General features: G+C 38.2%; 1 protein-coding gene across 4 annotated transcripts in view; it reads right to left on the bottom strand.

The window, feature by feature from the left end:
* Positions 1–10,824, bottom strand: part of dip2ba (disco-interacting protein 2 homolog Ba) — a 54,757-nt gene extending 43,933 nt beyond the window's left edge. For all 4 annotated transcript variants that reach the window (XM_067446064.1, XM_067446066.1, XM_067446065.1 and 1 more), the window contains exon 1: positions 10,585–10,824. In XM_067446064.1, coding sequence (XP_067302165.1) covers positions 10,585–10,669 — 85 coding nt within the window. In that variant the 5' untranslated portion in view covers positions 10,670–10,824. The remainder of the gene's footprint in view (positions 1–10,584) is intronic.
* Positions 10,825–13,240: the final 2,416 nt, after the last annotated feature.

Here is a 13,240-nt window from a genome sequence, read left to right as displayed (position 1 = left end):
AGAAGACAAAGCAACCTCGGTAGGGATGGGTATCGTTAAAGGGGTCATATATAATGGTACATGCACTTTTACAAGTTGATTGTATGGAAATGTGTGTTGGCAGTGCCTCTACACAACACAACCATCCTATAATAATACAAATCCCATCCAGTGATATATATATATATATATATAACTGGATGGGATTTGTATTATTATAGGATGGTTGTGTTGTGTAGAGGCACTGCCAACACACATTTTTTTTTAAATCTCCTTAAATGTTTTCCCCTGTCTCAAACCAAGCCTCAAATCACACCCCTCCCACAATTGTTGATTGACAGCTGCGTTTCAACACACACCCACCCTGGACGCATCTGGTGATAGACCCATTTAATTAAAATATAGATTTTTAATTGTATTTTGTTTTTAAAACAGTAGCAAGTCAAGAAAGAAATTAAATAATCAAATATAAAACTGCTTAGTCCTCACTCTATCATTTAACTATACACTGATTCTTAATAAATATATTTTAGTTATTTAGCCAAGTATGCGGTCTTGTGTTGGTTTTCTGTTTTTCATTGTTAAAATGAAAATGAACATTGATGAACATTAATCACACAGAATATAAGATTATAAGAGGTCTGGCTTAAGACCAGCACAGATCCAGTTACCACAAATTTATACGTTCACTAATTTTTTGACCATTCAAACCCAAACAGTTTGCGAAAAACCTGAATCACGATCGCATGTTGTCTGAAAGGCGTGCGCATGCTTCAGGTCAGAGTCCGGCTCTAAAACGTCCCGCACCAAGCCTTTTTTTGCCTTTTTTTCCGGCTACCACTGAGTTCCCACGGGACTTCAGCGCGACACTACAGCTAGCTGTCTAAAACACTATTTAGGTGAATTTAAACAATGGCTAAGTGGCTAAACACATCTCGGTGTCATGTAAGGGCCCTGTTCATGTTGGACAGACATTTTAATTATTGCATTTTGTGTCTGTTAAGAGGCACAAAGACACCCTTTACATTTATGCCCCCATAACTGCCGTTTTAGCTGAGTGGGAGCTCTGGGCATTAACTGTAATAACTCCGTGTTGCAAGGACCAATCCGGTTCGTTTATTTTCCTATAACTGTACTCACAAAGGTATAATGATCAAAGATTAACTTAAAAATTCCCTGGTGTTGTCCTTTAAAGCTACAGGCTTAGCAACTTCATGACAAAAATAGATGTCTGTGGCTTCCCTTAATGGTCAGAGGACAGCTTAACCGAAGAAAAAAAAGAGAGAGAATGACTCAAGCACAAATGAACGGGGTTCAGTCCATGTTCGGTCATTCTGTGCCCTAGATAAGAATCAGGATGGTGGCAGTAAAGCATTGAGTCTCAATACCGCTGACAGCCTGAACTCAACCCTCTTCATAACAGCAATCAATACTAACAAACTACACACATTAGCACCACATCACAGCCGTCCACGGAGGCCAATAACAAACCTGCATTTTAAAAGAACTCCCCCTAATGTAACTTGAGTAATTCAAGTAAGATGGCATGGAATGGGAGCCGTCCATGCTGCTCTGAATGCTGAGTAGCATAGCAGGCTAATTTCCTTTGTTCTTAAGAACAACAATACACTATTTAGAAGAGATTACAGTGCTAAGATATTCTGAACAACGTCACCAAGAGCTTGAATGGGATTTTTTTATTGTTCGAGTTCAATTCCACGTTAAGCTGGTTAAACAAAGAGTGGCACACATTCAAGAGCAGATGCAGGTTGCACTCGACTTCCTGCAACCCTTTACATGACACACAGCATTAGTTTATTACAAGGTGTACAAGAAAGCACTACTAGACAGAAGAATTATAATTAGGGTCTCCCTCGAATACAGAGATTATCAAGGTGTTATTTTTGTTTTGATTTATTATCACAGTTTTTGAAGCCTGAACGCACACTCTCTGACTGATCTCTTTCTGTCTCTGTCTCTCTCTGAGTTGCTCATTTGGGACACAAAGGTTTCAGTTGAAAGCCTCAAATGCCAGCTCAGATCAGAACCACCATAGTCCAGATCAGCTCAATGGTGCTTATTGTTACTCTGATCACTACAATCCTGCAGAATTGGGTCATTATGTAGGAGATAATTTGGACAGACTCTTTTCACTGTAAAAAGCCCCAGTGGAGCATGGTAATGGGAAATATTTCTACCCACCAAGGTCAATACGTGACCTTGTGGAAAGCACGCATGGATCCAGAATTAAAGGCAAGACAAGGCAACAGCACAGACACCTTTTAAACAGGAAACCAGAGGGCAGGTTTTCCACAGCTTCAGACCAGTGTATTTCCAGGACTTGTCCATGAGCTTTCCAGGATTTGTCTAGACATTCATGATTTATTTAAAATCATTCTAGAGATTGCTAACTTAAGCATTTATAGCTACTTGTTATTGTACAAATGGTTATAATAAGACGTTAGTGGACAGACTAAATGCTGACTTGCACAGGCAGGTTTTACTCTATATGTATAGTAGCCAAAGCAATAATTTATTATTTTATTAATTATTATATACTTTCTTGATATTAACAGGTTGTTCAGGACCATGGAATCCCTGATATCATGTGTTTCAAGTGGTTGTGTGTAAATGGGTTTTAGGAGCAGGACAGGTCATAATGGTCAACTCGCTGAACAAACAGTTGGCAGATTAGTGACACTGCAATTCTGGCCAATAACAATGATAAGCCATTAATTATTTTCAAGTTATTGCTCATGACCAAAAAATTGCCAGGTTTGACAATTTTTTCTAAATACTTTATGAAGAAAAATACTAAACTTTAAATCCATTATTTTAAATTTTACAAATATATTTAGGCATCGCAATACATTACAATGTACAGTATGAAAAATACGCATTCATTTTACAATTTACTGAAGATTATTATTAAATTACTAGCCTTTTTAAAAGATTAACCTTAAAGGGTAGGGGTGTCCATGGTTAACCGATTGACCGATTAACCGTTAAAAATTGCGTAACCGAGTGAAACATTTTGCTCGGTTAAGTGGCGTCAATGACGTGCCTTGAATTTAGTTGTAATATATGTTTGCACCCCTAGAGACCGCCAGAGCGCTCCCAGACATTTGTAATATCCACAAGAAGAAGTCATGACCAGCTTTCTAAGCGGGCAATGAAGCGGGCAAAGAAAGCGTGGGAGCACTTTAAAAATGAGAGTGACGGGGCAAAATGCAAGTATTGCAATGCAGTGCTTACCGCATTTTTCAGGCTATAAGTTGCTCCGGAGTATAAGTCGCATCAATCAAAATATGCGTCATGAAGAGGAAAATTACATACGTCGCACTGGACTAAAAGTCGCATTAGGGCAGAAGCAGAGCGCGAGCCGCGCGCTGTGCATAACGGAGCAGAAGAAAGAAAGTTTGAAGTGAGAAACTTGTGAATGACTAGAGAAAAGCAGATGTTACTTTAACTGTAATGAAGAAAACAAAAAATCTAATCGCAGACTGAAAGCAAGATGGCCAGAGCTGAAGGGACGAGTCCACAGATGCTTGAACTCTGCCGGGAGAGGCTCATCAGCCGCGCGAGACAAACGCTGTGTCTGTGTGAATCATTCTCGGCTGCATATTTTACTAATGTTACATGCTCTAATTGTGCAGGCGCCCTCGCGGCCACTCGCATTGCTCGTGAACTGGAGCGCATCTCATCCTAATTTAACGAAACTCAGCGTACGCCTCGCAGACATGAAATAGATCTTAAGAAACTTCATTTTCTAAACACAAATTTAGAAAAATCTGTGTGATCTGTCCTTCCACTAAAATTTGATAATTTTAGTGGAATAAATAATTTCACCCATGATCGTTAAATAAATCCATTTTATGAATCAAGCAGTTTAATCAGTGTCTTCTAAAGAGAAACAATAGCTTCATATGATGAACAGATTTAATTTAGTATTTTATTCACATATAAACAGCAAATGTATAGAGCACTCATCTTTGGTCAAATGGAAGATCAAGCATGATTTGTCTGGATTTTCTTTCTGATCACTTTATGAGTGTTTTTCATGGGAAATTTGGGTGAACAGACTGAGGAATGGAGTTCAATGGAGGAATAGAAATCTCTCAGATATCATATCTTCATTTGTGTTTGGGTTTGGAATGACATGAGAGATTTTTGGACTATTAAGTGAGCATGTTGGAAAAAGTAATTTGAATGTAAAAATGAGCATACAATCAGATATGGACATACAATTTAGAACTGGTGTAAATAAGATGATTTAAGAGCTTGTGCTGAATTAAGGTGGATTTTGATTGGTCAGGGAGTGGTGATTCATTTGAGTCATATCTGCAAGAGCTAGTCAGCTCAAGAACTAGAAAGAGGGAGAATAAGAGATGGCGCAAGCAGAGGAGAGCACAGACAGGAGTGTGACGCGCTACTGGGGAGGTGACCGTCCGGGGAGGCAACAGCCAAGGCTGGCAGCTGCTCCTATGGGAGAAGGGGGGTGAGTTAGCCTGCAACCACCCTCCAATTGACCAAACACTCCAGATCACTCATCTGCCCAAAGGGCACTAAAACCCTTACACTAAAGTTAAACACAGTTGCAAGAGCTTTCATGTTATTTTCACACACTCTCAAAAGTCACAGACCTCTAGAACACATGCAAAACAGTGGTTTAAAAGAGAGCTCACCTAAAAATGAAAATGATTTACACACCCTTATGTCATGAGAGTGAGTTCTTGCTCTGACAAGAGGTTGAGTAAACTTTCATTTTTGGGTAAACTATTCCATTACGTTATTTTCACTCAGCAGACATTTTATAGTGTGGCTAGATGACAAAAAAAAATGTGGCTCAACGGTCATCAGTAATTATACGGTCATAATTTATAGTATATCATCATCCAGTCATAAAATGTGTTACTCCGGTTACAGTGTCTATGGCTAGTTTTCTTGATAAGCAGCCTGGCGCTGCACACATCAACAAGCTGTTTGAGAGTGTGGCCCACACACTAAATGCTTCCAGTTGTGTAATACTATTACTAAGCTGAAAAGTGACACGTCTCCCCCACATAGTGCTCTCTGACATAGTAAATGAGTAAAACGGCACCGTCTTTCACAGACGGATGACACGGCGGTGAGAAGAAGCATGATGGTGCATGAAACACCATACCTGTGATGTCATGAAAATTGAACGAACTTCTAAACCATGTGAATGAAATGGCTGATCTATCATAGAAAAAACTTTGTGCTATTTTTAAAGGTGCCCTAGAATGATTTTAAACAATATGTTAAATTGTTCTCTAATATCTAAATAGAATAGATCTTATTTAAGGTCAAAATTTGTCCAGAGACAGTTTTACGGGTCCATTTACAACCCTAGAAATTGTCCCTAGGATGTAATGCTCTGTTTTTGCCTTATTTGGAAGGTTCGTGAATATTAATGTTAAGCTCTGCTCTGCTCTGATTGGCTGTTTCACTGCACTGCTGCTCAATGACAGCTACATCTATACCAGCCGTCATGGCAATGATTTTACAATGATAGCTTCTCAACTTTTAATATCGAACTTGGTAGCGCGTATATATGTTGTCTGTACTGTAAAATTATAGTTTGACAGTAGAGTACTGATTTAAAAGTCCATTTATTTAGCCAAACAAAGTAAAGCCACAATAGTCAGTGTCATGTTTACTACTCACCCGCTGCAAAATAATCATACTTAAGTTCTCAAAAATGTATATTTATTTAACAAATTGACTAGAATCGTTTCAACTTAGATGGTGGAGAAGGTGACGTTAGCTACAAGAATCGAGTGAGCGATCTGTAAGCAACTAAACAGTAGAAGTAAACATAGTAGTGTTGTCACGATACCAAAATTATGACTTCGATACGATATCAGACTAAAATATCGATATATCGATACTAAATCGATACCACAGTAAAAAAATAAATAAATAAATAAATAAGATAAGATGCTTAATATGACAACAGAACTTATTATTCATTGTTTTTTTTTACTAAAAATTCATGTGGCCAGCATGTTCCTTAGGGTTGGGCATCATTTTGATTTGAACAATTATTGATCAATTGATCAATTACTATTAAAATTATCTCACAAATTTTTGCTATCAATGTATTTTTTACAATAGGGTAATTGTGTTGCAGTAGCTTACACACAGCACAAGAAAGCTTGATTTCGAATGGTAAATTGAATGTAAAAAGACGAGTAAACAGTAATAAAATAAGAACAAATAAACAGATTACAAACAATAGCACAAATAAATGCAATAGAATAGAAGATAAAAATTAAAAAGACTGCTTTATTTTTTCAGGTAGGTCTAACATTCAGATAAGAAACTGAATTTAAAAAATGCATAGTAATTACATTTAAAACAACATTGGATAATGTTCTTTGTAAAAAATTCAATAGCGTACAGATGAAACTATTAAAGTTACACAAGTTGATCAGTCAAGAGCAGTTGATCGTTTGTCTTTTTGTAGTTTGAATAGCAAATGACTGCGGTCCCTTTAAGACTAACGGACGCATGGATCCTGAACACTGTTCCTGTTACTCGTTCTTCCTGAACTGTTTGCGACTGTGTTTACGTTAATACTCTTCCAGATGTGCACTGATAATACTTTGAGTGTATTTGACCAATAATATGCTGGAAAAGGAAGCAAATGTTTGCACTTGTATCATGTCAGAGGCGGCTTTATTAGGGTAGGCTATGTGTGTGTGCGCTTCAGATGTGGAGCACGAAATCTGCGGGCATTAGTAGGCTAGAATTAATTTATGTGCAATCCCGCGCGAAATTCAGACCGATCACACACTAACACTAACACACTGTCATAAGAAAAAAGTTCAGCAGAACGCGCGTTCGCCGTGCTCAGAGGTTAACCGGGCTGAGTAAGAATATGCCGGTGTGTGTCAGCTCGCTGACGGTCGGAGAGGAGAGCGCAGCTAATATCGATACTGTAAAAACTGAGAATCGTATCGTTTCAGATATTCCAGTATCGATATATATCGAAATATCGATATTTTTGACAACACTAAAACATAGTTACCGTAGTTTCTGAGTTATGTTTTAATGATGAAATATAGGCTAATTTAGATTTCAATCCGTCAAAAGTGATTGACATACGTATCTACTGTTGTATTTTATGACAACACTGGCGGGAAATAATATAATCCTTTGTCATTTGACAATCTGTTATGTGAGCTACTTGGAGTTTCAAATAGCATCTTGCGTTAGATCTAGACAACACAGGGGATATTATCGAAATGTTATCTTACTAAGAAACTTTCAATTTAATCCGAAATGGGTTCGACAGTCAATAAGTGGATAAAATCACTATGCTTACTGCTTGCAGGAATACAGTTGAAATTGGCCCTTTCTTCAGTTTAAGACGCTGAGCGAATCCTGCTTGATATTGCCCAAGGTTAGAAAAACGCTAACCAAAAATGCTGCGCTGCGCAGTTCCGCCTGAAAAAGAACATGGGCTGATATGCAAATGTTAGGGGAGTACATATTAAGGATCTCAACGAATGCGTCACAGTTGCCGTTATGTTGAAAATAGCCTGTTTTTCCGTGATGATTTTGACAAACAAGATTTACATATAAACGAGGAGGCAATGATGTTTGAGACTCACAGTATGTGATGTCCATGTAAACTCTTGATATTATATGGCAAGGTTAATTCAATTTTTCATTCTAGGGCACCTGATTACAATAACACTCAATACGGCACCATATATGGTCTCAAAGATATTAAGGGATAATCCAAGGCTAGCTGTGCATTAAACAATTTTAATGCACAACATGGAGGAAAAGAACCTCTGTGGAGTGGATTATCCCACTGATCCATAGTAATTTGCTAGCATTGACAGCTTAAAACTGATGATTGCAGAACAACATTTGGCTGGAAGGGTAAAATTATGGTTATTCAATTAGAGCAGCGCATTAAGGGGATAGTTCACCCAAAAATTCAAATTAGCCCATGATTTATTCACCCTCAAGTCATCCTATGTGTATATGGCATTATTCTTTCAGACAGATACAATGGGAGTATATTTAAAAAATGTCCTAGCTTATCCAAGCATTATAATTGCAGTGAATAGCAGCCCAAAATTTGAAGACCAAAAAAGTGTATCTATCCATTATTAAAGTAAAAGAGTCAGGGGGGTTAATAAAGGCCTTCTGAAGTGAATCGATGGGTTATGATGGATTTAAGAAAAATATCTATATTTAAACCTTTATAAAGTAAAATATCTAGCTACCACCAGACCGCCTTCCATATTCAACTTACGGAAAAAGTGTAATTGGCATGATGATGATGTCAGACGTAGCAGTAATGATAATAATAATAATTATTATTAATATTATGAACATTTATATAGCGCTTTTCTGGGTACTCAAAGCACTTTACATGGAAGGGGGGGAATCTCCTCAACCACCACCTGTGTGCAGCATCCACCTGGATGATCCGACGGCAGCCATATTGCGCCAGAACGTGCACCACACACCAGCTGATTGGTGGAGAGGAGAACAATCAGTAATCAGTCCATTCATCTTAAGTTGAATATGGAAGACAGTCTGGCCGTAGCTAGATATTTTACTTTATAACGTTTTTTTAAATATGGACAGTTTTCTTACACAAACCCATCAATTCACTTTAGAAGGCCTTATATACCCCTCAGAGCCATGTGGATTACTTTTATAAAACATGGCTGCCCTTTTTAGGCTTCAAATTATGGGGCTGCCATTCACTGCCATTATAATGCTGGGACTAGCCAGGACAATTTTTTACCCTGATTGTATTCGTCTGAAAGAAGAATGTCATATACATCTAGGATGGCTTGAGGATAAGTAAATTTTGGGATAATTTAAATTTTTGGATGAACTATCCTAGTAATATAGAACAGTGATTTAACTGACTGTGCATTAAACATTTATATTTCACACACCTTCTAGCCAATCAAAATCGATTATTCAAACAACCCACGTCATAACAATAAATAAAAACATACACTATCATTAAAGTGTTTTGGGGCAGTTTTTTAAAAACAATTTAATACTTTCAATCAACAAGGATACATTAAATAGACCAAAATACCTGTTCTTCTGAAATGTATATTAGAGAGAGAGAGAGAGAGAGAGAGAGAGAGAGAGAGAGAGAGAGAGAGAGAGAGAGAGAGAGAGAGAGAGATATTTTGTTTGTTTACGAATAAGCAGAACAACTGTGTTCAACATTGATGATAATATAAGCACCAAAAGAGCATATTGATTACAAACTGACTTCTGAAGGAGCATGACACTGAAGACTGTGGAGTAGTGATGCTGAAAATTCAGCTTTGCCATCACACGCATAACTTTGATTTTAAAATATATTAAAATGCTGTACATTTTTATTATATTTCACAATACTGTTAAAAATTAAATGTTGCATCTAAGGAACACTATACTGTATAATGACATGCCATTTTCTTCCATCAAACGCATTGCAGGAATATCCAGTCAAGAGTCTGGCTGAAAGGTACTGTTGGAGATTATCGATAGAAATATAGAACTACATGTTTCTATGATTATATATATACTGAATGAACTAAAAATATATATAAATCCGAATTAACTCAAGTAGTAGCTGAAAATAAGGAATATATTATGTGATAATGTAGTTATTGGCTCTTTCTTTTTTTAATAATGAGCTGACAGTCTGTAAAGGGTCCTTTTAACCCATAGTGTAGTGAAAATCTTCAAAGCAAATATAGTTTACAAGATAAACTATGGTTGGATAATTCATTGAATAATCATTTTATAGTAATGAGTAAAGGGTGAGAAGGTGAGAGAAAGTGTCTAACTTAGGTGTGTTTGACAGATGTCTGTGTGCTAACAGCTAAATTACAGCAAATATAGACCAATGCTGTCATTGAGTTTCGCATTAAGGTAACAGACACACACTGACAGCAAAAAGTGGTGCCCCTTTAACATCTCCTACATGAAAACAAAGGGCTTTGGGAACAACAAAGATCGTACCATGTATATAAATCAACACCCAAAACGATATGAACTCGATCTACCTTACTGACAGTCTCTGTTCTAAGGTATTGTGTCTAGCTGAACTGTCAAGGGCTCTCTTTTCTTTAAGGTCTCAAGCTCACTGGACAAACAATAGTCTCGGTCTCTTGAGGTGAAATCAACGGCCGGGTTCAGCGATACTGCTCTTCTAGTTCTCGATCACGTTCGGTTCTTTCATTTACACGGAGTTAAAAGCATATTTGTTGGTGGGGAAATCTTAATTTCACCCAACAACTAGTGAGCTGCCTACCTAGACAGCATGTCTGGGCATCAAAGGGACTTTCGGAACGTTAAAAACTGCATTTTGGGTATCCAGACAATCTGTCTAGGTAGGGCAGCTCGCTAGTTTTTGAGACACAGCCTCTTTCAAAAATTCTCTGAGGGGAAACTGGGGACCTTCAAGCACCAACAAAAAAGCAGTAGACACTGTCTGCCTGAGAGTATATACGTGTATGTTATAGCCACACGACCGTAGGATTTAAATATTAGGTTAATATCATTAACATTATTAAGGTTGAGGTGATCAACTCCATCTCTTACCTTCAGACAGCTCGAGCTCCAACTCCGCCAACTGCTCTCTAACCTCTTTCGGTAGAGCAGCCAAATCCACACCGCGGTCTGCCATCGCTGTTAGAATACGCTGAAGTTGTTTTAAGTGTGAAGAAATGCGCTTCGAGGCAACAATCCTCCCGTCAAGACAGAAGACATGAATTAAAAGGTGAGTAACAATCCCGGACAACTACTCCTTCCGCCATGCTGTGAGAACTCACCAACTGCACTGTTCGGTCACGTGATCGCGTTTACCTCCTGTGTGTGATCAATGACACCCCCAAACACACACACACACACACACAAACCTCGAAACGACACGCATGCGCCCTCTAGCGACAACACAAACGCAGTTGCGCTACTGCCATTTTTTTAACATAACGTTACTATGGTATTTTTAGGACAATATAAATAAATACCATATTTGAATATGAAAATATGTAAGGTAGGAAATGTAGTAAGGTATGGTAGGCTACTATTACTTTATCAATATAGATTATTGTACCATTGTACCGCCACAATATTTTTCCCCATACCCCCCCCCCATATATATATATATATATATATATATATATATATATATATATATATATATATATATATATATATATATATATAAAGGGACGCCTGCCTTTACATACACAAAAACTTTCATGACATCTCATTAATCCATAGAGTTTAATATGGACTTGGCCCACCCTTTGCAGCTCTAATTCATCCCAAAGGTGTTCTGTGGGGTTAAGGTCAAGACTCCACACCAAACTCGCTCATCCATGTCTTTGTGGACCTTGCTTTGGGCACTGGTGCGCATTGAAACAGGAAGGGGCCATTCCCAAACTGTTCCCACAAAGTTGGGAGCATTAAATTGTCCAAAATGTCTTATTGGTATGCTGGAGCAGTAAGAGTTCCTTTCACGGGAACTAAGGGGCCAAGCCCAACACCTGAAAAATAACCCTACAGCATAATCCCCTCACCACCAAACTTTACACTTGGCACAATGCAGTCAGGCAAGTGCTGTTCTCCTGGCAACCGCCAAACCCAGACTCCAGAGAGTACATCAACACTGCTCTAGAGTCCAGTGGCGGCATGCTTTACACCACTGCATCTGATGCTTTGCATTGCAATTTGTATTTGGTGATGTAAGGCTTGGATGCAGCTGCTCGGCCATGGAAACCTATTCCAATTAGCTCTCTACGCACTGTTCTTGAGATAATCTGAAGGCCACACAAAGTTTGGAAGTTTGAAGTATATTTTGCAATATATATGTACACTCACCTAAAGGATTATTAGGAACACCTGTTCAGTTTTTTATTAAAGCAATTATCTAATCAACCAATCACATGGCAGTTGCTTCAGTACATTTAGGGGCGTGGTCCTGGTCAAGACAATCTCCTGAACTCCAACTGAATGTCAGAATGGGAAAGAAAGGTGATTAAAGCAATTTTGAGCGTGGCATGGTTGTTGGTGCCAGACGGGCAAGTCTGAGTATTTCACAATCTGCTCAGTTACTGGGATTTTCACACACAACCATTTCTAGGCTTTACAAAGAATGGTGTGAAAAGGGAAAAACTTCCAGTATGTGGCAGTCCTGTGGGCGAAAATGCCTTGTTGATGTTAGAGGTCAGACGAGAATGGGCCGACTGATTCAAGCTGATAGAAGAGCAACTTTGACTGAAATAAATTTGTTACAACCGAGGTATGCAGCAAAGCTTTTGTGAAGCCACATCACACACAACCTTGAGACGGATGAGCTACAACAGCAGAAGACCCTACCGGGTACCACTCATCTACACTACAAATAGGAAAAAGAGGCTACTATTTGCACAAGCACACCAACATTGGACAGTTGAAGACTGGAAAAATGTTGCCTGCTCTGATGAGTCATGATTTCTGTTGAGGCATTCAGATGGTAGAGTCAGAATTTGGTGTAAACAAAATGAGAACATGGATCCATCATGCCTTGTTACCACTGCAGGCTGGTGGTGGTGGTGTAATGGTGTGGGGGATGTTTTCTTGACACACTTTAGGCCCCTTAGTGCCAATTGGGCATTGTTTAAATGCCACAGCCTACCTGAGCATTGTTTCTGACCATGTCAATCCCTTTATAACCACCATACACCCATCCTCTGATGGCTACTTCCAGTAGGATAATGCACCATGTCCCAAAGCTCGAATCATTTCAAATTGGTTTCTTGAACATGACAATGAGTTCACTGTACTAAAATGGCCCCTACAGTCACCAGATCTCAACCCAATAGAGCATCTTTGGGATGTGGTGGAACGGGAGCTTCATGCCCTGGATGTGCATCCCACAAATCTCCATCAACTACAAGATGCTATCCTATCAATATGGGCCAACATTTATAAAGAATGCTTTCAGCACCTTGTTGAATCAATGCCACGTAGAATAAAGGCAGATCTGAAGGCGAAAAGGGGTCAAAAAGTATTAGTATGGTGTTCCTTAGAATATGTATACAGTATTATATATATATATATATATATATATATATATATATATATATATATATATATATATATATAATCAAATAGTTTATAAAATTCGAACACAAATTATTACATTGAAAAACATGTTAAGCACATACAATCTTTTGTGGTGCCTGAATAAGACTAAAGACATTTGTTTTTG

This window comes from Pseudorasbora parva, chromosome 6 (genome assembly GCF_024679245.1).
Source record: "Pseudorasbora parva isolate DD20220531a chromosome 6, ASM2467924v1, whole genome shotgun sequence".
In the NCBI taxonomy this organism is placed as follows: Eukaryota; Metazoa; Chordata; class Actinopteri; order Cypriniformes; family Gobionidae; genus Pseudorasbora; species Pseudorasbora parva.
Note: the sequence above shows the minus strand (reverse complement) of the source record. Positions and strands in the feature narration are given on the sequence as shown.